At 42.3% G+C, this 27,866-nt stretch overlaps 2 protein-coding genes across 4 annotated transcripts in view; one reads left to right on the top strand and one right to left on the bottom strand.

Annotated features, from left to right (window-relative positions):
• Positions 1 to 17,312, top strand: part of LOC137341047 (centrosomal protein of 95 kDa-like) — a 46,522-nt gene extending 29,210 nt beyond the window's left edge. For both annotated transcript variants that reach the window (XM_068003916.1, XM_068003915.1), the window contains exons 14-22: positions 227 to 399; positions 1,450 to 1,542; positions 2,175 to 2,322; positions 7,453 to 7,622; positions 7,911 to 7,985; positions 12,344 to 12,496; positions 13,471 to 13,617; positions 14,698 to 14,769; positions 16,505 to 17,312. In XM_068003916.1, coding sequence (XP_067860017.1) covers positions 227 to 399; positions 1,450 to 1,542; positions 2,175 to 2,322; positions 7,453 to 7,622; positions 7,911 to 7,985; positions 12,344 to 12,496; positions 13,471 to 13,617; positions 14,698 to 14,769; positions 16,505 to 16,681 — 1,208 coding nt within the window. In that variant the 3' untranslated portion in view covers positions 16,682 to 17,312. The remainder of the gene's footprint in view (positions 1 to 226; positions 400 to 1,449; positions 1,543 to 2,174; positions 2,323 to 7,452; positions 7,623 to 7,910; positions 7,986 to 12,343; positions 12,497 to 13,470; positions 13,618 to 14,697; positions 14,770 to 16,504) is intronic.
• A 2,263-nt stretch (positions 17,313 to 19,575) lies between these two features.
• The window catches only part of smurf2 (SMAD specific E3 ubiquitin protein ligase 2), a 216,818-nt gene continuing 208,527 nt past the window's right edge, over positions 19,576 to 27,866 (bottom strand). For both annotated transcript variants that reach the window (XM_068003917.1, XM_068003918.1), the window contains 5 exons: positions 26,498 to 26,635; positions 25,234 to 25,354; positions 22,839 to 23,040; positions 22,470 to 22,545; positions 19,576 to 21,884 (listed from right to left, as the gene is read on the bottom strand). In XM_068003917.1, coding sequence (XP_067860018.1) covers positions 21,785 to 21,884; positions 22,470 to 22,545; positions 22,839 to 23,040; positions 25,234 to 25,354; positions 26,498 to 26,635 — 637 coding nt within the window. In that variant the 3' untranslated portion in view covers positions 19,576 to 21,784. The remainder of the gene's footprint in view (positions 21,885 to 22,469; positions 22,546 to 22,838; positions 23,041 to 25,233; positions 25,355 to 26,497; positions 26,636 to 27,866) is intronic.

Here is a 27,866-nt window from a genome sequence, read left to right as displayed (position 1 = left end):
TGCTTTTTGCCTGTTTTAAACATGGATGTTTTAAGTGATGGGGACTGTACTGAAATAACAATGTTTTGACACTGACAATTCCTGAATTAGAACAATTTAATAAACATAAAATCTGGACTTTCATTCGTTGATTAAATATTCTGCCTGTTTGATTATAATTTAAAATTAATCATCTTAAAATAGTAATGTTTGAAAATACTAATGTTTTTTTCCCCCCAATTTAAAGCAACACCACATACCAGGAAGCCAGCCCGTGCACGCTCCCTTTCTCCATCACCACCTCGACGTACTCTACAGGCTGAGTTTGAAGATGCTCTCAACAAAGACTCAAAGGGACAAATGAGGAGAATTCGCAGAGAGCTGCAACAAGAAATGGACCTACAAAGGATGAAAGCAAAGGTAAGTTACAGTTAGCTCCAGAATCAGGCTAATTCTGAACCCAGCATACATTCTATTCAGTTTGTAGCACCTTGAATATAAATGCACCCTTAAAGAACCTTCTTGAAGGTCGGTGTGCCGCCCTGCTCATGGTGCAGCTTCAGAAAGCATCAAGCTGTACTACCAAGTTGCCTTCCAAACTAACATTTATAGTTAAAAAGTAAACAGTACTTTTATAAATAGGTAAATGCATTGGAATTTGCGCAATTTATATTGTGTTTTATACACAACATAACTGAACATTTTATACATTTACACAGTGACCCATGACATCATCCAGTGGACTGTCATTAGTTCCACATTGCAGTCACTTAACCCAGGCCGTAACTATTTGAATGTGAGACTCCTTTGCATTTTAATTGGTCTTCAAGTTTCACTTTTAAAGGTTTTATTTAACAGCAGGACTGTGAATCACCCGGACTTTGTGGGCTATAGTTTGGATATTTCTGCTCTATAGAGCCTGCTCTTGGTATATTCTATTTTTATTTCTAATGCGCACTGTTTTTACCAAAAAAATATGGAATAGACTTCAGTCCAGGAAGCTGTTGAAGCACAGTGGTTAGGCCATAGAACAATTTCTCCAAAGTCTCTGTGCTCCCAGCAGCCACCGGGGTCAATTCTTTGGGACATCCTTTCTTATTACAGTTGTCTCCAGTTGTACACTAATATGCTATCTAATTTTATATAGAATAAAACTAGTGGGTTGACTGCCCTTTTTTGATTCTATTTTTGTGTGTTCTAAAGCCTGCGGAATCTCCCATTCGGTCTACAGAGCCTTGTGGACTTGGTCAATGCTGTTTGCTGATTTGTGTCGGGAAAAATCTCAATGTGACCTACATCTTTTAACCAATTCGTTCCCATTTCACCGAGACATGTCAAAGCTTTCCTCTAGGGGAGTTGTCAATATTGGCTGTGAATAGCAATTACAATTCTGGTCTTGTAGCCAAGTGCTGTTAATAGTGACTTTTTCCCCCACAAATATTTGTTGATTTGTTTTTTTTTCTCCTGCAGGCAGTGAGTGATTGTTACAGAGAAGAGCTGGAGAATTACAAGACAAAAGAGAAAGCTAAAATTGGAAAAGAGAAAACAAAAGTCAAGAAAACAGTGAGTCATCAATCATGTGTGAAATATCTTAATTTATTTTTTAAAAATCAAATTGTGTTCAGTAAAGGCCATCAGTAACTATCAAGCCAGAAACTTATGAATAGAAAGAAAGACTTGCATTTATATAGCGCCTTTCATGACCTCAGGATGTCCCAAAGCGCTTTACAGCCAATGAAGTACTGCCACTGTTATGTAGGAAATGCGATAGCCAATTTGCCACAGCAACTCCCACAAACAGCAATGTGATAATGACCAGATAATCTGTTTTTAGTGACGTTGGTTGAGGGATAGATATTGGCCAGGACATCGGGGAGAACTCCCCTGCTCTTCTTCGAAATATTGTCATGGGATCTTTTCCGTTCACCTGAGGCCAGACGGAGCCTCGGTTTAACATCTCATCCAAAAGACGGCACCTTCGACAGTGCAGCACTCCCTCAATATTGGCACTGAACATTGGGGTTGGATAGAACCACAAGGTTAATTAATTTTGTATTAAATTCATAAAAATACCAAGTAATGAATGGCACCACTAACTCGTGCAGCACTTGACTCTCAATATTCGGTCAGTTTTTATTTCTGTTGCTATTTGTCCTTGTTGTGTACTTGACATCTGTTCTACATCTGTTATGAAGGAACAAGAATATAAAGAAAATATCTTCAAAGAAACTCCAAAAACCCCACAGCCAGCAAAAGTTTACTCTGCAAAAACCACACCACGAAAGCCAAGGCACAGTCCGTGGACACCGACAGGAGTTGCAAAGCCAAAGAAAGCAACACCAAGTAAGAATTCAAAGAAATAACTAGATTCTGCTGAGTGGAAAGTTGTGATTTTTGAGAGAAATGTGTTAAATTGTGGAACCACCAAGGATAATTGTACAGAACTACAACCATGAGCCAAAGTACATGGGATAAAATCCCCATTCGAACTTTACCCTAGTATTCGCTGTTGTAATTTTAAACTCTGTTTTTACTTGTTTCATTCTCTTGAGTTCAGAGGAGGGCTGGGCTATGGATGTCTGCACAGCCATCAACAACATGCACTTGTACAATTTCTTTAGCACAACAAAACCTACCCAGGTGGCTCATAAAAGGGAGGAGAGGTGAATGGTGAACGGGTACCGAGCAGGCGCTAAGGAAGGAGTCTGGGGAGGTGATCAAAGATGTGGCCAAACATTGGGCTTGGACAGAGATGAAGCAAGTTGGAAGGATTCAGGAATAGAATCCCAGAATGCTGGACCTTGATGGCAGAAGGCTCTGCCACTGATTGTGGAGCAGAGGGAAGGGAATGGGGAGCAGGGCGGTGGGGGTGGAAACAATGAGTTAGATTCAGAAGATGGAAGTGTGAGAGCTGGGACATAGAGGAGGGCTTGAGTCAGGCTTTTAAAACAGAGGGCTGTGAGAAGGATGGAACGCAGAAGAGGGGAGTTAGAAAATTAGCTTTAATTCAATCAAGATGACCCACTGAAATGGAACAATGTAGCCTGTTTTTTTATTTTTATATATTATTACGCAAAGGCAAGTTTTATTGATGGAAGTAAGTGAAATTGATCGTAACACTCCAGTGTCCACTATTATTCAACCTCACTTCCCCCACCAACAACAACTTGCATTTATAAAGTGCCTTTAACGTTGTATAAACATCCCATGGTCCTTCACAGGAGTGTTATCAGACAAAATTTGGCAATGACCCCAAATCACCGAGACTTTCTACTTCCACCTCAAAAAAGCATACATCTCTTCCTAACTTCCCCCCGCCCCCCCCACCCACTGCTGCTGAAATCCTCATCCACCCCTTTTGTCGCCTGCATACTTGACTTTTCCCACAGCAGCTACTTTCATCGTTGACAAAGAATCGACTAGCCCTGCCTGTCACCTCCTTGCCAGCCTCTTGAGCTCCACTCTACGTTAACTGCAACTCATCTGCTGCCTGCCCCCTAAGTCCGGCTCCAGTCCTCTTTAAGCCTTTTCTTTAACATCTTTTCAGCTCTGTACATTTAAGGGTCATTGGGCTGTCAGCAAAATATTTGACAAATTAACTTGATTTACATTAATAAAAACAGAAAATGCTGGAAATACTCAGCAGGTCAGGCAACATCTGTGGAGAAAGAAACAGTTAATGTTTCAGGTCGATGACCTTTCATCAGAACTGGAAGAAGTTGAAGATTTAACAGAGGAAAGGGGGTGGGGGGGAGGAGAGGAAAGAACAAAAGGGAAGGTCTATGATAGGGTGGAGGGCAGGAGTGATTAAATGACAAAAGGGATGATGGTGCAAGGCAAGGAGGGTGGTAATGGGACAAGTAAAGAAACAAAAGATGGGTCGAGAGGAGCTGTAAATGGCAACAGCAGAACCATTACCAGCTCATACTGTCCAAAAAAATGGGGACAGCAGTTATGATCTGAAGTTATTGAAATCAATGTTGAGTCTGGAAGGTTGTAAAGTGCCTACTCGAAAGATGAGGTGCTGTTCCTTGAGCTTCTGTTGAGCTTCATTGGAACAGTGAAGGAGACCGAGGACTGAGAGGTCTGAGTGGGAATGGGATGGAGAATTAAAATGGCAAGCGACCGGCAGGTCACGGTCATGCTTGCGGACTGGATGTAGGTGTTCAAGTAAAGGAATCCCCCAATCTGCGTTTGGTCTCCCCAATGTAGAGGAGAGTGCATCATGAGCAGTGAATACAGTATACTAAATTGAAAGAAGTACAAGTAAATCGCGGTTTCACTTGGAAGGAGTGTTTGGGGCCCTGGACGGTGGGAAGGGAGGAGGTGAAAGGGCAGGTGTTGCATCTCTTGCATTTGCACGGGAAGGGGATCAGGAGTTGGGGGTGATGGAAGAGTTGTCCAGGGTGTCGCAGAGGGAACGGTCCCTTTGAAATACTGAAAGAGGAGGGGAGGGGAAGATGTGTTTGGTGGAGGGATTGCGCTGGAGGTGGTGGAAATGGTGGAGGATGATACGTTGAATGTGGAGTCTGGTTGGGTGGAAGGTGAAGTCAAGGGAGACCCTCGTGCTTCTGGGAGGGAGGGGGGAAGGGTTGAAGGCAGAAGTGCGGGAAATGGGATGGACATGGTCGAGGGCCCTGTCAAGTACAGTGGGGGGAAAATCTTCGGTTGAGGAAAAAGGAAGACACTGGAAGCACTGGGGTGGAAATATTGTCTGTAACTGGAGGAAAGAAGTTTAATTCCAATGGGGGGAAAAACTGAAGGCGAGGTCAGGATCAAAAGTAATACAAGGTATGAGGGTTGAGTTTTTCTAAAAAAAAAGCTGCCGGGGCTGAGACTTTTTTTATTCGTTCATGGGATGTGGGCATCGCTGGCGAGGCAGGCATTTATTGCCCATCCCTAATTGCCCTTGAGAAGGTGGTGGTGAGCCGCCTTCTTGAACCGCTGCAGTCCGTGTGGTGAAGGTTCTCCCACAGTGCTGTTAGGAAGGGAGTTCCAGGATTTTGACCCAGCGACGATAAAGGAACGGCGATATATTTCCAAGTCGGGATGGTGTGTGACTTGGAGGGGAGCGTGGAGGTGGTGTTGTTCCCATGTGCCTGCTTCTGTTGTCCTTCTAGGTGGTAGTGGTCGCGGGTTTGGGAGGTGCTGTCGAAGAAGCCTTGGCGTGTTGCTGCAGTGCATCCTGTGGATGGTACACACTGTAGTCACTGTGCGCCGGTGGTGAAGGGAGTGAATGTTTAGGTGGTGGATGAGGTGCCAATCAAGCGGGCTGCTTTGTCCTGGGTAGTGTTGAGCTTCTTGAGTGTTGTTGGAACTGCACTCATCCAGGCAAGTGGAGAGTATTCCATCACACTCCTGACTTGTGCCTTGTAGATGGTGGAAAGGCTTTGGGGAGTCAGGAGGTGAGTCACTTGCCGCAGAATACCCAGCCTCTGACCTGCTCTTGTAGCCACAGTATTTATGTGGCTGGTCCAGTTAAGTTTCTGGTCAATGGTGACCCCCAGGATGTTGATGGTGGGGGATTTGGCAATGCTAATGCTGTTGAATGTCAAGGGGAGATGGTTAGACACTCTCTCTTGTTGGAGATGGTCATTGCCTGGTACTTGTCTGGCGCGAATGTTACTTGCCACTTATCAGCCCAAGCCTGGATGTTGTCCAGGTCTTGCTGCATGCGGGCTCGGACTGCTTCATCATTTGAGGGGGTGCGAATGGAACTGAACACTGTGCAATCATCAGCGAACATCCCCATTTCTGACCTTATGATGGAGGGAAGGTCATTGATGAAGCAGCTGAAGATGGTTGGGCCTAGGACACTGCCCTGAGGAACTCCTGCAGCAATGTCCTGGGGCTGAGATAATTGGCCTCCAACAATCACTACCATCTTCCTTTGTGCTAGGTATGACTCCAGCCACTGGAGAGTTTTCCCCCTGATTCCCATTGACTTCAATTTTACTAGGGTTCCTTGGTGCCACACTCGGTCAAATGCTGCCTTGATGTCAAGGGCAGTCACTCTCACCTCGCCTCTGGAATTCAGCTCTTTTGTCCATGTTTGGACCAAGGCTGTAATGACATCTGGCGCAGAGTGGTCCTGGCGGAACCCAGTTCAGTTTAATTTACTCAGTTGGGTGGGGGGGGATAACTTAAACTAGTTTGCTGTCTGGACATTACTTCAATCCTAGTATCTGGTCTTTTATAAACTGTTTAGATTAGTTGGTGGAGTGGTCGTCTTGTTTGTGAGCTTTTTTGGGTGTTTCATACCTCTGCAGTCAAAATCACTGTGTACTCCATGATCATGGTGGAGAATTAGTGACTGACATTACTACAGGTTTGTTCAGATAGAAATTCCATGGTCTGTATAATGTACACTGTTCAACTGTAGTCTATTCAAGGGGATTTAGTGTTGGAATAAAGTGTACTTATTGCTGCCCTCTGGTGATGGTACATTGTCATCAAGCAATTGGAGGCAATTGCTGGTTGCTGCCATCTAGTGCTTGGTTGATAAACTTCAGGACAGTCAAAAAGAACCTGCATTGCATCCAACATCGCATATTCCAGGCTGATACTCTGATTGAACTTCTGTCTTTAAACTTCAGGTTTGATTTCTACTATGTAATTGAATATAATCATAGAAAATTTACAGCACGGAAGGAGGCCATTTGGTCCATCGAGTCCGCGCCAGCTCTATGCTAGAGCAATCCAGCTAGTCCCACTCCCCACCCTACCCCAAAGCCCTGTAAATTTTTTCCTTTCAAGTACTCATCCAGTTCCCTTTTGAAGGCCATGATTGAATCTGCCTCCACCACCCCCTCGGGCAGTGCATTCCACATCCTAACCACTCGCTGTGTTTTTTTTTAAAAAAAGGTTTTCTTCATGTCATCTTTTGGTTCTTTTGCCAATCACTTTAATTCTATGTCCTCTGGTTCTTGACCTTTCCATCAATGGGGACAGTTTCTCTCTATCTACTCGTCTAGACCCTCCATTATTTTGAATACCTCTATCAAATCTCCTTGCAACCGTTTCTGTTCCAAGGAGAACAACCCCAGCTTCTCCAGTCTATCCACGTAATTTAAGTCCCTCATCCCTGGAATCATTCTAGTAAATCTCTTCTCCACCCTCTCTAAGGCCTTCACATCCTTCCTAAAGTGTGGTGCCCAGAACTGGACACAATTCTCCAGTTGTAGCTGAACCAGTGTTTTATAAAGGTTCATCATGACTTCCTTGCTTTTGTACTATGCCTCTATTTATAAAGCTCAGGATCCCGTTTGCTTTTTAACCACTTTCTCAACCTACCCTGCCACCTTCAACGATTTGTGCACATATACCCCCAGATATCTCTGTTCCTGTACCCCTTTTAGAGTTGTGCCCTCTAGTTTATATAATGCTTGAACTGGGTTTTTTTTCTGTGATCTATTGGGATTTGTTCTATAGTCAAGGCCATTTAAGTGTGTCTTTTGGGTTTTTATCTTGCAGTGAAGATACAAGATAATGACCTCCTACCTTTACTATTGGAAGAGTTCCCTTATCTGCCGGTATCTCCGCACACTATGAATAGGATGTGGAAGCAACAGTTCAAGCAGATAGAACAGTTAACCAAGTCTGGTGCTGAACAGGATCGGAACCAAGCCAAGCTTCAGTCAGCAGTGAGTTGCAACTCCTACCTCACTCCGTTCAGGAGCACTGGCCAAATTTACATTATTTTATTGTTCGACGTGCTCCAGATGTTTTTTTTGTTTGTATCTGATGGGTGCGCCACAGGCTGGGCCAACACTGTGTGTGTGTGTGGTAATACTGGCTTTTATTTTTATTGTTGTTAAAACATCATATTCAGCTGCTGGGACACCAGCTGACCATACAGAGTAAACTCGCAAGTCACCTCACCCCAGTCAGGGCTGAAGCTCCATTGCTAACTACTTTTATTTTCTCGTCAGATTGAAGATGCCCAGAAAAAGCATGATCTCCTGGTTGATATAATTAAGAAGGAACAGGATCACAATCAGCGTCTGGTGAGGCTTGATAAAGGGTGAAATCGGGAGTGTATTTTTTTTCTCTTGGTTTTTAATTTAAATGCCATATTTTATAAAATCTCTTTCTATGTCCATTTATTTTTCACTGTTCGCACAAATACTTTGCCTTTTGTAGATGAACCCGTGATCTGCTGCTCCTGCACTATGTGGGCAGTCATGGTCACTACCAGTGTCCCTGGCGACCACGCGTGCAGGAAGTGTGTCCAGCTGCAGCTACTGGCTAACCGTCTTTTGGAGCTGGAGCTGCGGGTGGATTCACTGTGGAGTATTCGCGATAGTGAGATTATCGTGGATAGCACGTTCAGTGAGGTGGTCACACCGTAGGTAAAGATTACGCAGGCAGAAAGGAAATGGGTGACTGCCAGGCAGAGTAAAAGGACTAGGCAGATAGAGCAGGAGTCCCCTGGCGCTATCTCCCTCTCAAACATTATTTCGCTTTGGATATTGTTGGGGGAGATGGCTTATCAGGGGAAAGCAGCAAGAGCCAAGACCGTGGCACCACAAGTGGCTCAGCTGCACAGGAGGGGAGGAAAAAGAATGGGAGAGCAATAGTGATAGGGGATTCCATCGTAAGGGGAACAGATAGGCGTTTCTGCGGCCGCAGATGTGACTCCAGGATGGTATGTTGCCTCCCTGGTGCTAGGGTCAAGGGTGTCACTGAGCGGCTGCAGGACATTCTGAAGGGGGAGGGTGAACAGCCAGAGGTCGTGGTCCATATCAGTACCAACGACGTCGGTAAAAAGAGGGATGAGGTCCTGCAAGCAGAATATAGGGAGTTAGGAAATAAATTAAAAAGCAGGACCTCCTAAGGGAGTAATCTCAGGATTACTCCCAGTGCCACGTGCGAGCGAGAGCAGAAATAGGAGAATAGACCAGATGAATGCGTGGCTTGAGAGATGGTGTAGGAGGGAGGGGTTTAAATTCCTGAGGCATTGGGACCGATTCTGGGAAAGGCAGGACCTGTACAAGCTGGATGGGTTGCACCCAAGCAGAACCTGGACCAATATCCTCAATAGTTCTGTTGGGGAGGGTTTAAACTAGTATGGCAGGGGGATGGGAACTAAAGGGCAGGTACAGCGAGGACAAATTCAGACCAGGAAACGGGAAGTAGAAAAGCAGTTAGTGACGTAGTTAGCAACTCAGAAAGGCAAAAGAAGCAAAGGTTAAATAGTGTTCAGCACAGGAATTTGACTGGGTTAAAGGGAATATACTTCAATGTAAGGAGTATTACAAACAAAACAGATGAGCTAAGGGCACAGATAGACACATGGCAGCATGATATCGTTGCTATAACGGAAACCTGGCTTAGAGGGGGATAATTGGCAGCTCAGTATCCCTGGATATAGAGTTTTCAGGCAGGATAGAGTGAGTGATAAAGGAGGGGGGGTAGCATTATTGGTTAAAGAATTAGTTACAGTTGTGAGAAGGGATGATATGCTAAATGGATCATCAATCGAGGCCATATGGGTTGAGCTAAGAAATAAAAAAGGGGCAGTCAGACTACTAGGAGTGTACTATAGACCCCCGAATAGCGAAAGGGAGATAGAAGAACAAATATGTAGGCAAATTTCTGAGGGCAATAACAGTAGGGGACTTCAACTACCCTAACATCAACTGGGATTCAAACAGTGTGAGGGGCACAGAGGGTGCAAAATTCTTGATCTGTGTCCAGGAGAACTTTTTAGCCAGTATGTGACCAGCCCAACAAGAGGGGATGCAATTCTAGATTTAGTCCTTGGAAATGAAGATGGGCAAGTAGGTGAAGTGACAGTGGGTGACCATATCGGGGATAGTGACCACAATTCAGTTAGTTTTAGGATTATTATGGAAAAGGACAGAGTTAAATCAGGAGTAAATGTTTTAAATTGGGGGAAGGCAAATATTACAGAACTAAGAAGTGATTTGGCAGAAGTGGACTGGACACAACTACTTGAGGAGAAATCAGTGGCAAGCCAGTGGGAGGGACGAAAAAGTGAAATTCTACGGGTACAATGCAGACATGTCCCTCAAAGAAAAAGGGTGGCACTGCCAAATTTAGAACCCCCTGGTTGTCTAGAAGTATACAGGGCAAGATAAAGCAGAAAACGAAAGCTTATAACTGTCACAGAAATCTAAATACTGCAGAAAGCCTAGAGGAGTAGAGAAAGTACAGGGATGACGTAAAAAAGGAAATAAGGAAAGCAAAGAGAGGGCATGAAAAAATATTAGCTAGTAAGATTAAAGAAAACCCAAAGATGTTTTATCAGTACATTAAGAACAAGTGGATAGCTAAGGAAAAGGTGGGACCTATCAGGGATGATAAGGGTAAATTGTGTGTAGAAACAGAGGATGTGGGTAGGGTTTTAAATGAATATTTTGTCTCTGTATTCACAAAGGAAAGGGATGATCCGGACATAGTAGTTCAAGAGGAGAGGTGTGAAATATTGGATAAGATAAACATAACGAGAGGGGAAGTACTAGAGGGACTGGAATCCTTGAAAGTTAAGTCACCAGGACCGGATGGATTGTTTCCTAGGCTATTGAAGGAAGCCAGGGAGGAAATAGCGGATGCTCTGAGGATCATTTTCCAATCCTCACTAGATACAGGGGAGGTACCAGAGGACTGGAAGACTGCAAACGTAATACCATTGTTTAAAAAGAGTAGGAGGAAAAGGCCGAACAATTATAGGCCGGTCAGTCTTACCTCGATGGTGGGCAAACTATTAGAATCAATACTGAGAGAGAGGATAAACTGTCACTTGGAAAGGCATGGTTTAATCAGGGATAGTCAACATTGATTTGTTCAGGGAAGGTCATGCCTTACAAATCTGATTGAATTCTTTGAGGAAGTGACAAGGAGGATTGATGAGGGTAGTGCAGTGGATGTTGGCTACATGGATTTTAGTAAGGCATTTGACAAGGTCCCACATGGCAGACTGGTCAGAAAGGTAAAAGTCCATAGGATACAGGGAAATGTGGCGAATTGGATCCAAAATTGGCTTAGTAACAGGAAACAAAAGGTAAAAGTCGATGGATGTTTTTGTGAATGGAAATCCGTTTCCAGTGGTGTGCCACAGGGCTCAGTGTTGGGTCCTTTGCGGTTTGTAGTATGTATTAATGATTTGGACTTGAATGTAGGGGGCATGATTGGCAAATTTGCAGATGACACAAAAATTGGCCGTGTAGTTGATAGTCAAGAGGATAGCTGTAGACTCCAAGAGGATAGCTGTAGACTCCAAGAAGATATCAATGGGTTGGTGGAGTGGGCAGAAAAGTGGTAAATGGAGTTCAACCCAGAGAAGTGTGAGGTAATGAACTTAGGGAGGGCAAACAGTAAAAGGGAATACGCAGTAAACGGGAATATACTGAGAGGAGTAGAGGAAGTGAGAGACCTTGGAGTGTATGTGCACAGGTCCCTGAAGGTGGCAGTACAGGTAGATAAGGTTGTGAAGAAGGCATACGGAATGCTCTGTTATTGGCTGAGGTATAGAATACAAAAGCAGGGATGTAATGATTGAACTGTATAAAATGCTGGTAAGGCCACAGCTGGAGTATTGTGCGCAGTTCTGATCACCACATTAGAGGAAGGACATAATTGCTCTGGAGAGAGTGCAGAGATTTACAAGAATGTTGCCAGGGCTCGAAAATTGCAGCTACGAGGAGAGATTGAATAGGCTGGGGTTGTTTTCCTAGGAGCAAAGGAGGCTAGGGGAGACTTGATTGAGGTGTACAAAATTATGAGGGGCCCAGATAGAGTAGACAGGAAGTACCTGTTTCCCCTAGCGGAGAGTTCAAGAACTAGAGGACATAGATTTAAACTGATTGGCGGAAGGATTAGAGGGGACGTGAGGAAAAACTTTTTTACCCAGAGGGTGGTGGGTGTGTGGAATTCGCTGCCCGATTTGGTGGTAGAGACAAGGACCCTCAACTCTTTTTAAAAAGTACCTGGACTTGCACCTAAAGAGCTGTAAGCTGCAGGGCTATGGACTGGGTGCTGGATGGTGGGATTAGAATGGGCACCTGGTTGTTCTTCGAGGTGGCATGGACATAATGGGCCAAATGGCCCCCTTCTGTGCTGTATGGTTCTATGAAAAACCTGATGGACACTTTTTTAAAAAAAAACTGGGTCAGCTGTTTGCTCTCCATAAAACTCTAGAAAGAATCCATTAAATCTGTACTAGCTGCCTCACTGGGAGCGATCTACTCTAATTCAATTTCCCTGTAACTTATTATGTATGGCTTCTGGAGCAGACATTTATGTTTTCCTCATAAATGTCTGCTCCAGTAGCTCCTTGTGGTACTGCTGCTTGCATGAAAATAATCCCTTCCAACCTCCTCCTTTTCTGCTTCACCTTCAGAAAGAGTTTAAGGAACGAATACGGCAACAGAAGTCTGCCCAGAACAAGATGAAGGAGCAAAGGCAGCAAATTGCTCGTTCGAAGAAGTACTACAATGACTACCACGTTCAACTGCGTGCAAAAATGATGCGAGCAAGGACTCGAGAAGAAAGGGTGAGGATGAATTAACTTGTGTTTGAATTGTGTTAGCAGGAGAAGAACTGCATCTGCACCTCTCATACTTTGAGGTGCATTTACAGTGCAACAGCAGTGCTGATGTGAAGCAGTTCATTTTGCAATGATGCTTTTGTCATGTTGGTGGAAAGCAGATTCTGACCATACTCCGGAGCAAAATGGAGAGACTCATGTCTGCAGGGAGCTTTGCTCCAGAGTCCAGTTGCACTGATACTACTGTTTTTGTAGTGTTATTGCATTCTATGGTTGTGTATTTGCACCCTAAGGGTGTGTGTCTTTCAGGCCAATCTATCTGCAACGCCATAATTTTTTATAACAGCCTCTCTCCGCAATGGCCCACTTTCTGGCACTGCCCTCATTTGGTTCCACTCTTGTCTGTCTCCACATAGCGACAGATTTCCTTAAGTTGCTTCTCCTTCCAACCCTGTACGGCCAACTTTGATATATTCCAAGAATCCTTCTTTAGGATCCCCTGCTATTCTACTCTAAGTATTGCCCCACACCCTATCCATCACCAAGTCCACCTGCTTCTACCTACGTAACACTGGATATGTCCATCTGTTCTTTTTCCTCCCCACACTTTGCCACTCACATCCTTGCTGGGCTCCTGATCTCCTTTCTACTCAAACACCAACTCCTCAAAAGCGCCACTGTCTCCCACCTGGGACTTTTGCTATATTTAAGGCACTAAAAAGTACATAATGCTATTAATAATGTGACCACATTATAGTTATGACTGGCTCATCTGAAGTGTTCTAAAGTGTCAAACCAAAAAGTGCTGATGCAGGTTATGCTTCTCATTGGACACCAACAGTACAATTGTTCTCCAGTGAGAACTCATTTTTTAAAAAAACACCTTGGTGACCAGCATTTTTAATGTAGATAAGTTACTGCAAATGTTTGTGTATTAGTAAGCAGTCTAATTAGTGACTAGTTATTTTCTTAATCCAAAGATTTTCAAAAACCTGTTTGAGGAGGGTCTGGAGATTCAGAAGCAGAGATTGCGTGAATTGAAGACTTATGCCAAAGAGAAACGAGAGGAGCACAAGAAACGACAAAAGGAAGAGCTACAATCTATGGAGAATTACTATCGAGATCAGGTATTGGAATAGAGATGGGGACCTTGTACTAATCTAGTCTCTATTCTGGTAACATTCTGCTACATATAGAAAACTATTGTATGTGCCCAACATGAAAGAATAACCTTGCATTTATAGAGTGCCTTTCATGAGCTGACTCCCCAAAGCACTTCACAGGCAACCAAGTACTTTTGAAGCGTAGTCACAGTAAGGTCCCACAATCAGCAATGAGATATTTGACCAGATAATCTGTTTGTGATGTTGGTTGAGGGATAAATATTGGCCAGGATACTGAGAGAACTCACCTGCTTTTCTTTGAATAATGCCATGGGATCTTTTACGTCCACCTGAGGGGGCAGACGGGGCCTTGAGTTAATCTCATCTGAAAGGCTGCACTTCCCAACAGTCCAGCCCTCCCTCAGTACTGCACTAAAGTGTCAGCCTAGATTACATGCTCAAGTCTGAGTCAGAAGGTCTTGGGTTCAAGCCCCATTCCAAATTTGAGAGTGCTACCACTCCACCAAGGCTGATTCAATTAGCAGATTCCATGCCAGTAGCGTGGGTCTGATCTCTGTCCTTTTAGTGATTTCACACCACCTTTCCCTGAAGGTAAGAAAACTGGACAGAGAATCAACTAATTTCTTCCACATCTCCATTCATATACCCACTGGTCAGTTTGGGAAACACTGGAACAGTCTGATTTTTTGGCCATGAACTAAGTGGGTGTGGCACTATAGAAATATGAGGGAAAGGGAGAAGAGTCCTTTGATAGTGATTTACCATAACTTACCTGCCCTTAGAGTATTGTACCAGTAATTGGAATTATTTTTTTGACTCTGATTTTCAGGCTGATGTGAAACTATATATTCATGAAGTTGTTCATAATATAAGCCTTTACAAAGGTGAAGATTTTCTCTCTCTGCTAGAATTGTAATACTGTTCTATAGGTTTACAGTGTAATCTCTTTGGGAAATTGTGTACACTAGGTGTAATATTTTATAACTGGCAATGATCAGGGCATCTCCTGAAAATAGATGTGTTCAGAATTTGAGCAAGTTCATTATTAGCCAACTGAAAAATTTTTTTTTTGTTTAAATCTAGTTTTTAATGTTGGCTGAAACTCTAGCACAGGAGCGGCAAAAAGTTCAAATCCGAGAATCTGCACAAAACAAGGTAATTTATTTTTCTTCTACTCTGACCGATCTTAACTAACCCAAACTATGTGTATCCTGAAGGAATCTGATAAAATATGCCACAATACAGAAAGTACATTTACAAACTCAAGCCATCCACTCCATGATGCAGAGCAGTTGGTATCCTTCCAACAACCTTGCATTTCTCCTTGTAAGTTGTATTGGTGAGGTGAAGAATCCCCAGCTGCGGGAACAGACGATGACTTTTCTATAAACTCTCTCAGGGCAAGTTATAGAAAATTTATTTCAAGCTCCTTTTTATTGCTATTTACAATATATATCAATGATTTGGATGAGGGAACCAAATGTAATATTTCCAAGTTTGCTGATGACACAAAACTAGGTGGGATCGTGAGATGTGAGGAGGATGCAAAGAGGCTTCAAGGCGATTTAGACAAGTTGAGTGAATGGGCAAATACATGGCAGATGCAGTAAAATGTGGATAAATGTGAAGTTATCCACTTCGGAAGGGAAAAACAAAGGCAGAGTATTATTGGAATGTTGATGTACAAAGGGACCTGGGTGTCCTTGTACACCAGTTACTGAAAACAAATATGCAGGTGCAGCAAGCAGTTAGGAAGGCAAATGGTATGTTGGCCTTCATTGCAAGAGGATTTGAGTACAGGAGCAAGGATGTCTTACTGCAGTTATACAGAGCCTTGGTGAGATCATACCTGGAGTATTGTGTGGGGTTTTGGTCTCCTTACTTAATAAAGGATATACTTGCCATAGAGGGGGTGCAGCAAAGGTTCACCAGACTGACTCCTGGGATGGCAGGACTGTCATATGAGGAGAGATTGGGTCAACTAGGTCTGTATTCACTAGACTTTAGAAGAATGAGGGTGGAATCTCATTGAAACATAAAATTCTGACAGGGCTAGGCAATCTGGATGCAGGAAGGATGTTTTCCCCTGGCTGGGGTGGTGCAGAACAAGGGATCACAGTCTCAGGATACAGGATAGGACATTTAGGACTGAGACGAGAAATTTCTTCACTGAGGGTGGTGAACCTGTGGAATTCTCTCCCACAGAAGGCTGTGGAGGCCAAGTCACTGACTTGTATTTAAGAAGGAGCTAGATATATTTCTAGACACAAAAGGCATCAAGGGGTATGGGGAGAGAGCGGGAATATGGTATTGAGATAGAGAATCAGCCATGATCACATTGAATAGCGGAGCAGGCTCGATTGGCCTACTACTCCTCCTATTTTCTATGTTTACTCTAACCCAGTTAGAGTGCATCTATTTAAGAAATCTGATGGATAAATGGGAACTGTTACTGCAAGATCCCTTTAAAGATGGGTTTGTGAAAGTAAACTCTGTGTAAAGGTTGTTTAGAGGTGTGAAAGGAATGGTTGACAATATGTTGAGTTGTCCAATATTTCATTACTCTGGAGGTTTCCGCCTCTGCTTTGTTGCAATAACAACTTTGAGGTTGAGCTGTAAACGTCACAACAGCCAGAGTGACTTTCATTTTTAAAATGGTTCGCTCCATTATCATAGTTCACATGCTCTCTTTTAGACAAGCAGGAGTGTTAAATCTTAATTAGATAATCTAATACAATGTTTGAATCACTTTGCCATAACAACCTAGCCCCTGAAACAGGTTACAGCTGTAAGAGTAGAGGAGAATTTCAGATGAAAATTAGCATCCCGTACTGTAGTTTTGAGGGGGCTGGTTACTTTTAAGTTGCTTATGCTGTTTAAATCTTTACAGGCACTCCAAAAATTTAAGAATGAACTACGTGCAAAAATGGAGAAGGAGATCCACGAACTTCAGGAAATGATTATTCGGGATGACGATGATGTGTACTTCAGAGAACTGGAGGCTGAAAAGGTACAACGCCAACTCCAGATGGCTTCATTCCACTACAGCAAAACCCCATCATTATAAATATTCACTATTGTGAAGAAAGAGTTCCATTGCACCTTTTTTTAAAAAGGGCTTAAGTAACCAAAGCACAACAGTACTTTCCTAAAACCTTAAAGGCTTTTGTTGTTCAAGCCAGGCAGAGAAATGGGACAAACATATATAGTCGGTGCCAGACTAGTCTTTTAATAAACCTTTTGAACAAAATTTAACTAGGAACAGATTATATAATAATTCAGACTGCTGCTATTACTGGTGGTCTGTAGCCTCAATATCACTGCATTCTATGATGATTTTTTACTTGTGTACTATGCTGGTTCCTGAGATTTGTTTGATTATGAATACTACTTTAATAATTGCTACCAGGGTGTTATGCTGGACCAATGTGCAGATCTTTCTACAATATGTCAGGTAACACTGGCTGGTTTTCTTTCATGTTAAAATAATCTAATGTTTTTTGTTGTATGAAAATCCTCAGCACCCAGCATGTATGTATGCATAAATGTCCACAAGATGGTTTGACACTAATAATGCTCATTTATTCCAAAAATTACTTTGTACATTTTTATCCTGTACAGTGGATAACTGTGTACATACAAATTTACTAGCATATGTTGAAGGGCCATTGTGTTAACAATTTAACTTTTCTACATGATCATGTTTTTGAAACTAATTTATTAAAAAAAAATTTCTAAAAATTGTGTTTCCAAGCAAACTCTTGTTGTGATCTTTCAGGTAGTCTGGGTTTTAGGCTTACTGTTACCCAGCAGTACTTGCATCATATTTACTAGGGATATTGTATTCATTCCAAGGTGAGCTAATATGAAAAGATCAATATTGCTCAGCCATTCAATTCATGAGGTTTATGGGACTGTGTAAAGCTACACCACATTCAGATCTTAATGGGTGCTTGCTGTTGAACAGAGGGGGCTAAGCTTTTTGTAATGGGCTATAAGAGGTGTGTACAAGAGAGCCTCAAAAGGTTTACATTCATGTTCTTATCAATTGCATCTATCTCAAACTATTGATCCTAACTTAATTGAGGTAGAAAAAAATGGACCATCCCTATTTGAATCTTGGCTGCCTGTTTTGAGGAAGTGGAACTAGAACTAGCCATTCCTTCACATCTGAAGCCCAGACTCAAGTCTCTGCAGGGGTATACTGATGACAAGCTAGGCATCATTGATTTGCATCCTGATGTTTTTGCAGTACCTCCAAGAATTGATTTCAGTGTTCTGGCTTAATTGAGCCATGAGCATTAAAAGCATCCCTTTCTAAACAACCGCCATTCAATCAGCACTGCCCCTAGGCTTCAAAAGCCACAGTCCAGCCCCACTTAATGCAGTGTTTGTTTCAGTGTTTAGACAGTTCTTTATTTCACAGCAAGAATGACTGTTGTGGTTGGCTCTGCCTATGTTCACCCGAGTCAGAAGGTTGTGTGTTTCGAGTCCCATAGAATCTAGGCAAACACTTCATTCCAGTACTGAGGGAGAGCTGCATTGTTGGAGGTACTGTCTTAGAAGCCTACCTGCCTATTTAGGTGGATGTAAAAGATCCCACAGCACTATTTGAAGAGGAGCAGGGATGTTCTCTTGGCCAACATTTATCAACACCAGTTTTGGAGGGGTATGGAGGAGTATTAAGACATCTAGTACAACAGCAGTAGGAATCACTGGTTGTTGAGACACCGATCCGACATCAACCATCTCACCTGTGAAAATGGTGACCTAGGATACTTCTAGAACCCAGCTGCCCAAAGTGTCAAACATGGCAGCTACAGCTACATTATAAGAGAAGGAACAAACTGAAATTATGCCTACAGTCAGCAAGAACTTGGCTGTGGCCAGAGGAAGGGTGTCACATACAAATTTACTTAATTACTGTGCTATGCCTCACGATAACCATTAGAAAGTTGTTTGACAGTTAAAATAAAATCTAGTGATGCTCACCTTTACACACGGGTTGTTATCATTCCTTTTACAGTTAAAAAGGTGGATTAAACTCAGCTTTTGCTCTAAGAAATCTAAGGGACACTTGCTTACATTTTCAGGCCAAAATACAATTTTTGTTTTATCATTTTTTTTAAAAAAAGAGCACCAGAAGCAAAGCATAAGACCAACCAGAGCTTGCAGAGGAACCCACTCTGTTAATCTGGAAAATAAAATTTGCAAACACAAAACCTGAATTCAATGGTAACTATACAGGTATAACAATTAATTATAAAAGTAAACCAGCTAAATTTAGTGCTGTGGGGAGGTAAAGGGATGACATCAAGGACAGGACATGGAAGATGCAAGACTTCTTCAATCTAGTGCTTAATATACTAAACAAAAACCAAGTGTTCAATATATTTCACATTCCATGCATAAATTCTACCACCATCATAATTTTAAGAGGAACTATTGCAAAATAGTCACTTTGACAGCAAAATCACAGCTACAATTTCTAGTGTTTGGATTGTCCTACAAACCTACATGGTGCAGATTTACCAAGAAAGTGGCTGCGGCTGTGATGGAATGCTATTTTTATAACATCCTGCCAGATGCTTGCTGCAACACTTTCCCCCTCCCCCATACCTACCATGCAAGTGTCCATTTGGATATTGAAGAATCTATTCGAAAAAGACTGGGGGCTAACAACATGCATGCCAGTTAACGCTCAAAAGAGTGTTTTCTGGTGCCATTTATTTCTACCTCTGCACTGGCTAAGATCAGTCAACTTAGCACAGATCAAACCTAGGACCCTTTTCCAATTTGTAGGACTCACTACCTAATGAACTAATGAATTCACATTGGGTACAGATTAAACCGAAGGAATTAAGTTTCAGGACCAAACAGTAATTGGATGTCAGCTTTTAAATACTGGTTTAATGACTTGAAATGGTTAAGCCGTTAATAAAGAGAAGGCAAACATAAAAGTGAACTGTTTATGCTGTGAGGGTGCAAACAGCATACACTTTATTGCTCATTCTGCATGGGTACATACGCAAAAGTTTGTTTCCATACAGTTTTTGTTTTTTTTTAATTATTAAAGCCCATGTAACAGCGGGGGTGAAATACAATGTGTTAACGACGCTAAAACACTCTGTAATAAATACAAATAAAATGGAAATGAGAAAAACCTAAAAACAAAATAAAATATGGTGTTTTTAGAACTGGGAAGTAAAGCCAAGGGGTTAATTGTAAACTCATTACATCTATATATAAAAAAAAGATTTTAACAACTGGTAGACAATATTCTATTAACCAATAAGTGTTACATACAGTGAATTGCTCCTGTCTGCTATAACGTATTATTGGGTTTTTACAGCATATTTCAAGTCTGAAGCGATGGGAGCATGCTAGGAGCTATCAGCTGTATGATGAAGCATGCGTTTTATTACAAGAGCGACGCTCTAATTGCTGACTTTAGCTTTTACTTCTGTATGCAGCCTATTTGAAATCCACCATTGATAAACTTCGGCGTAGTGTTATGGATGGTATCAAAACAGATCATGAAAATAGACCACGTGTGCATTGGACATTTATCAAGAGGACAAAGTTGTAAAAGTCCATTGAGGACTCAGTTCTGGGAATGGGATGTCCGCTGTCAACCTTTTCTTTTAGGATGGGAGGGAGAGTGGTGGGGGTGTCAACAGAACAAACAGAACTAAAATCCTAAGATGTGCAAAAAGTGGTTAAAAATAAAAGTTAAGATACAATTAACTTAAAAGTTGTAATAATCACAGTATTAGCCTCAAATTTATATATCATGCCTCACCCAAGACTGTACAAAGCACCATTGCAGGACACTTTCCCGTTGGATGATGCTCTTGCAATTGATAGGCAGCAGTGCAGGGCAAAAAAATATATAAGATTGCTGTATCAACAGGTGCTCTCAGTACAGAAATACTATCATTTGACAAGAATGTCAACAGGTTATAAATATATTAAAACTCATGTGGATGTAAAGGATCTGCAGAACATTTCCTATCATTAAAATTACAAAAAAAACATACAATGAAGTCAAACTCAAAAAAAAGTCAACCCAGGGCCTTGAGCTGCCTCAATGTAATATACAGGTCATAATTCATCTATGGATAGAAAAACATAACTGAGGACAACGCTCTTCAACTTTATATATTTTAATTTTTTTTTTTTTTTAATAGTTGTTGACGGCTATACGATGACAATTGTCTCAGCCCAGCTATAACCAATAAAAGGTGGAATGTAATTCACACCTTTCATTTAATGTTAGAAAGTCCTGGGAGCATAAATCAACATCACATTGTAGAGTGTTGCCATTTTTAAACATACAATAAAAAGGAGTATTTATCCCTTAAGTCATGTAAATAACTGATGCAATAACAAAAAGAAAAATGACGAGAAACTTCCCAGGTAGCAATGCTGGCTGGTAATATACAGTTCATAAAAAGATTCCTCCCTGTCAATTTAGGAGGGGATGGGGAAGTGGTTATGGCTGAGTTGGCTGAAATGAAGTGGAATGTTTCTCCTGTGATGATTTTATATTCAAAAAAACTGGACTAATAGACATTGATTGAAGTCTGGAGCACACCAGGAAGAACACTTATAAAACAAAAATATTCAGCCAATTTTCCATTTGAGAGTCCATTTGGAATATTAAGTTTACAAGAGCTCAGCTACTGTACTGTTGATAAGTTCTATGCTTCGCACCCAAATGAACGACCAGTAGGAAAAAGGTGCTATTATGGTATAGTCACTTCAGCCCAACAATAGCTTGTTGTACCGATTGCTGCAGTCTACATCGTGATGCATGGGGGCTATTAATAATTAGCAAGGAGTAGATGGGGCTTAAGACAGATGACTAAATAGTACTTCTTGTAGTAGTCTTTTAAATCAGAAATGCTATCAAGAATACTGCTAACTGGTCAAATCATAAAAAGCCAGCAGTCTGTAATTTTCCAGATATTAGTTTAGCAGCTGATAGTCTCATGGCAAATGCCAGGTGACCGGTTTCCTCAAAGTTCCCTAATCATCCAATCCCTCTCGCTGTCCTCTTTCTAAGCAAGGGAAAGACATCCTGTATATTCCAAGCACTGCTGGAACCTTGGCTGGAGAGAGCCCTCACTGACAGGTGCGTACAGAAGTCCCATGATTCACAAACCAGTCATTCCACAGCAAACCCACACGTCTCTTCAATGGCTGTTAGCAGCTTCTCATAGAGTTTTTCATAGTTCTCATAGGGAGGAATGTCAATTCTATTAAAGCTGGGAAGAAAACAAAGAGATGTGTTTTACTGCCCAGTTCCTAAACAGGCTATAATTCACACCACAGCTGCATCCCCATAAAGTTTATTCCTCAATAGTCTCTGACATAATTGCGCACAATGCTGTTTTCCAGAACAACTTTTATTACACTGTCTTATTGTCTATAACATCCCTCTAAGCTGTCTTCATAATCTTTACTGGCCAGATATAAATCACAGTACAAACGATGCTATAATTTTCACTCTGTTGCATGACAATATAATCTGCTCACTCCGGGGAACAAGAGTGAAAGAGCTGCTTGATGACAGAAAATTATTAATGGCAGATTCCAGTTGTAAGACTATCCCTCCCATTCTGTTAATGAATTCCTGACATGTCTCGTACAAATTTAATGGGATGGGTTGACTGCTCGGCGATATTATCTTTCTCATTATGGTACAATGATCTTCCGCCCATTTTAATTAACTGAGCTTTACATTCACATTTTCAACCCCCAGTTCCTTTTTAATTATAAAAGGCAACTTGAAGACAACAGTAGTGTTAAATCAATGTTTTCAAAAACTAAAACAAAGTGCAATTTTTTACCAGGTATGTGCTTTGGGGAGGTTGTTAGTGCTGGCATCGATCTGGTGGATAGTGAAGAGCCTCGGGCCTGCTGCACCTGCAGTAACATGAAGACACTTTTAAACATCAATCCATTTAAAATGGGCAAAACTTTGCTAGTTTTGCAGTATTTTTAAAATAATATTTTAGCTCCCGAGTCAGCATGCCTTGCAAACTGCCTCCTCCCGCGTTTCCCCCCCCCCTCCACACCCCAAAGTAGTGTTCAGAAGCCAATAAACCTCTCTCCTCTGTGCCCATTGGCACACAGTTAGAGAGACGTGATCAAGCTTACGTTTTGTTTCGTTACATCGTACTGCACAGAACCGTACACGGCCACGAACGCACACTCACCTTGTAGTGCTTTAAAACCCTGCAGAGGCACTCGAGAGGATCCTGTCACGAACTGGAGCAGTCGGGCTCGCCTTTCCTCATCATAAGACTCCACTGCCTTCCAGAACCACTTGACAATATTGCTATCCGTCGTACAGTGTTTTAACCTAGTGTTTGATTTCCAGTCGTTGATATCAATCTTGCCAAGGCCACAGATAATTAGCTGAGAACGGTCAATAGAAAACAAGCCAAGTTAACACATGGATACAGATTTACCCTTCTCCAGGCCATTATCTACCTAGTTAAAATATGCTAACAACCGTAACTACTCCGTAATATAGAGTTTCATTTAAAAAATAGTCCAATGAACCTACACAGACACAATGGGCTGAATGGCCTCCTCCTGTGCTGTAGCTACTATGATACTTTAATTCTGCTAGCCTCACTCAAGTTGTTCATGTTCTACAAATGTTACACAACTTTAATAACACAAGCACTTTATGATGGTTCGATCTATACCGGAAGACTATATTCTACTTTCCTGATGTTACTTCAACTTTTGGATGTTTCCCTTGAAGCCAAAATTGTATCTTTCTTCCCTCTAATTTTACTCCTTCCCTTCCTTCAGGAGTTGACTCCCTCACCGAGTCATTGTTTCTCAGGCACCAGCTGCCCTCAGGTACATTCAAGCAGCGCTATTCATGCAGCCTCGATAGAGAGTGCTGGCAGACTATGGAGGACAACAGTGCCGAGCCCAATCCCGAGTTCATACGACAACCATCCCCCCTCCCCGACAACCCACCCACACAACCATCCCCCCTCCCCGACAACCCACCCACACAACCACCCCCCCCCCTCCCCGACAACCCACCCACACAACCATCCCCCCTCCCCGACAACCCACCCACACAACCAAGCCCCCTCTCCCGACAACCCACCCACACAACCATCCCCCCTCCCCGACAACCCACCCACACAACCTCCTCCCCCTCCCCCGACACCCACCCACCCACCCACCCACCCATGTGCACTTCTAGTAGGAGCAGCTGTATGAAGCCCGATAGCATAGAGATCAGGTGCCCTGCTCGATTTCCCCCAACCCAGGCCAGAGATCGAACATTTTTTAAAAATTCATTCATGGGATGTGGGCGTCGCTGGCGAGGCCAGCATTTATTGCCCATCCCTAATTGCCCTTGAGAAGGTGGTGGTGAGCCGCCTTCTTGAACCGCTGCAGTCCGTGTGGTGACGGTTCTCCCACAGTGCTGTTAGGAAGGGAGTTCCAGGATTTTGACCCAGCGATGAAGGAACGGCGATATATTTCCAAGTCGGGATGGTGTGTGACTTGGAGGGGAACGTGCAGGTGGTGGTGTTCCCATGTGCCTGCTGCCCTTGTCCTTCTAGGTGGTAGAGGTCGCGGGTTTGGGAGGTGCTGTCGAAGAAGCCTTGGCGAGTTGCTGCAGTGCATCCTGTGGATGGTACACACTGCAGCCACAGTGCGCCGGTGGTGAAGGGAGTGAATGTTTAGGCATGGGCACTTCCTGGACTTGAATGAGTGCACAAGTGGTGGTGACGGGGGCGGGGGGGAGAATGAGTGCACAAGTGGCGGTGACGGGGGCGGGGGGGAGAATGAGTGCACAAGTGGCGGTGACGGGGGGGGGGGGGGGGGGGGGGGGAATGAGTGCACAAGTGGCGGTGACGGGGGGGAAATGAGTGCACAAGTGGTGGTGACGGGGGGGGGCAGAATGAGTGCACAAGTGGTGGTGACGGGGGGGGGGGGGGGGGGAGAATGAGTGCACAAGTGGTGGTGACGGGGGGGGCAGAATGAGCGCACAAATGGTGGTGACGGGGGTGGGGGGGGGGGGGGGGGGGAGAATGAGTGCACAAGTGGCGGTGACGGGGAGGAGAATGAGTGCACAAATGGTGGTGATGGGGGTGGGGGGGGGGGGGGGGAGAATGAGTGCACAAGTGGCGGTGACGGGGTTGGGGGTGGGGGTGGGGGGTGGAGAATGAGTGCACAGACACCAAGGGATCACTGAGGATGAGCGGGATTACAGGCTGCTCCCAGTGCAGGGAGCTGCTTCAGTATCAGCACGCAGTAGTAACGCACGCGTATCTTAGGTAGAAACATAAAATGGTGAAGATCTGCAATCTGTAGAAGCCTGGATCCACCTGGAATTTACATTTATACACACAAGAACAATGTGAACGAGTTCACGGTTTACAACAGCTCACGGTCCTCAATAGATGAACAAACTGAATATGAAAATCAACCTGGTTGAAGATAACATCGTCTCTCTCAAGCAGGAGAATGAGTGGCCCCCAAGTACTTTCTCCGGACAATGAAACATACATATGTCTGAAACACTAATACAGTACTGAAATGGATATCGAGTACCATGATAAAAAGAGTACTGACCTCCAGCTCCTTCTCATCAAATGTCTTCAGCAGATGCTGTGGGATCACCTCATTGAATCCTTTCTGCAGAGCCAGAAACTGAGCCTCGATACCTCGTAGAAATCGCCAGTTCACATATAGCCTACAACACAAAACATTTCCTAAAGTCAGTTAACTTCCCAGCTGGATCAGTTGGTAAAAGCAGTGTGTAGCCAGGTCTCACAAACCAGAAGATATCCGATTTGATTCCTGAATGGTGGTGAGTTAACAGATATTAGTCAGAGGGCAGGCAGGATGCTAAAATTGCCTGTGAAATGGAGCAGATCCCAGATAGCAACAAAAAAAAGCACAAATTCAAGATTTTAAAATTTAAAAAGTTAGAAAAAAAAAGTTAGGTGACAATATACTGGTAAGAAGAATTAAAGTTAAAATCATAAAGTCACATTTTGTAACAAGAAATTTTAGATCATATATTTTCAAAATGCTTCAGTGCTCACACAACGTTAGGTGAACTTCACGGAGTAAATATTTTGTTCACTCCTACAAGTCAACACTATCTTGCCACAAATGTCATCAACGTGGCACCTCATTTTGCAATTTTGTAAATTTTTAAATAGAAACTCAAAAAGTGTTTGCAGTTTTTAAAAAGAAAGCGAATAAACTTCATGCCAGATCTTCCAACACCCATCCTAAAGGTGCACATCAAATCCAAAAAAATGCTGTTCAGAGATAGGAAGAAACAAGGATAAGAGGGTGAACACAGGTGAAGTGTTTTTAGATTGTGATATGGAATTGTGTTTTAGCTGTTCAGTAGTTTTGGGTTAATATTACTGTAAAATAAAATTATTCCATCAGGAAGTTTAAAAAAAAACAAACGATATATTCGTGCTTTTTCAACTTCATAGTGCATGACCTGAAAACTTACAAAACAGGTTAGACCAGATAGAAAACTATTCCAGTAATGGTGGTGAATAAATATTTCGATATAGATTGGTCGCTTGTTGACTCAGTGAAAATCCCCAGGCAGTCAACTCATTGTACTGACAGATGTAGCCATAATCAGGTACACATGGGGGAAAGCTGCTTTCCTGATACAGATAGGTTGTTTACATTACCTTACTGCAGAGCAAAGCTGTAGCATGCATTTAACTGTGCAAGTCTGCACCAAGAAATCCAATCCCTTACAAGGCTATTTTGTTGCTGACTGTTTTGTTATGAGATAAAAGTTACATCAAGCATCACAACAAAACAGCAATAAACTGAACAGACCTGTGCTCTCTCTTACCGGACATATTCTTTCTTGGTCTCCTCTGATACAGGGATGCTTTTCCCATTTGGCTTCAGTTCATGTTGAATGATTTCTCCGTAGGCGTTGTGCTCTACACAGAACGTGTGGTCTAAGACACCTGTGATGTCATTTTCACTGCACGGGAGAAAAATAAAACTCTGCTCACTCGAACGATTCTCCTTCCAAAAGATAATTTTTGTCTAGCATACATTGCGAGTTATTGGTTGGTAACAGACTAAGTGTCTTTTCAGACAACAAAAGAAATAAGTATCACGTTCCTCTGTATAGCTAAGATATTTTATGTTACCACGTTATAAATACTACCGGTCTTGATGACAGTTATCCCTAATGTCATTAGCGAGAGTGCGAGAACAAATGCGATCTGATGGTGAACAAGTTTTGTGTCAAATTTTGTTACAAGAAACTTTAGATCATATATTTTCAAAATGCTTCAGTGCTCACACAACGTTAGGTGAACTTCACGGAGTAAATATTTTGTTCACTCCTACAAGTCAACACTATCTTGCCACAAATGTCATCAACGTAGCACCTCATTTTGCAATTTTGTAAATTTTTAAATAGAAACTCAAAGAAGTGTTTGCAGTTTTTAAAAAGAAAAAGTGAGTAAACTTCATGTCAGATCTTCCAACACCCATCTTAAACCATCAAATCCAAAAAAAATGCTGTTCATCCCAAGGTAGAGCTGCTATCATGACTCGCTAAAGCACAGAGGGTTTAACTGGCAGCCTTCTAAAGATTTCAAATCTTGCTATGATAAAAAGATGCTTTAATGCTGTAATTCAGAGACTGAAGCAACTTTATTTTGCACTATTAAAAGCCAAAAGTGCATTTTTGAAAATGACAATTTTTAAAAATTGTTATATAACTAGCAAATTATTTAATTAAAAATAAATTATTTCAAGATTATAACTAAATTAGGTAACATTTGTTTATCACCGTTATGTCATATTTGTTCAAACACTGATAATATTTGGGGAGAACAATTATCAAGACCTATTCTTTTTGTAAAGCAGTAATTTGGAACGTGTTAAATATACGGAACAGAATATGACACAAAGTAATCCAGCATTCTGGACATAATTGCAGAGGGGAGACTATTATGTTTTTGGGTTTCCTTTACCTTTTTTTATTCTAAATATTTTTGGCTACTGTGTTTCAGATTAAATCCATAGGTAAATCCTACTCTTCATGTCTCAGACAGGGTATTCACTTACCCCAATATCCAGATAAAACTTGTAGCATATCCAGATAATGAACAGAGAACCCTTTTCAGATTGTTTCAGCTACTGGTTTTACTTTGTGCCTTCAAAAGATCCTCCTGGGCTTTGGAAGACAGCAGAATAAT

This window comes from Heptranchias perlo, chromosome 23, assembly GCF_035084215.1.
Source record: "Heptranchias perlo isolate sHepPer1 chromosome 23, sHepPer1.hap1, whole genome shotgun sequence".
Taxonomy (NCBI): domain Eukaryota; kingdom Metazoa; phylum Chordata; class Chondrichthyes; order Hexanchiformes; family Hexanchidae; genus Heptranchias; species Heptranchias perlo.
The sequence above is the reverse complement of the archived record's forward strand: the minus strand, read 5'-3'. Positions and strand labels throughout refer to the sequence as shown.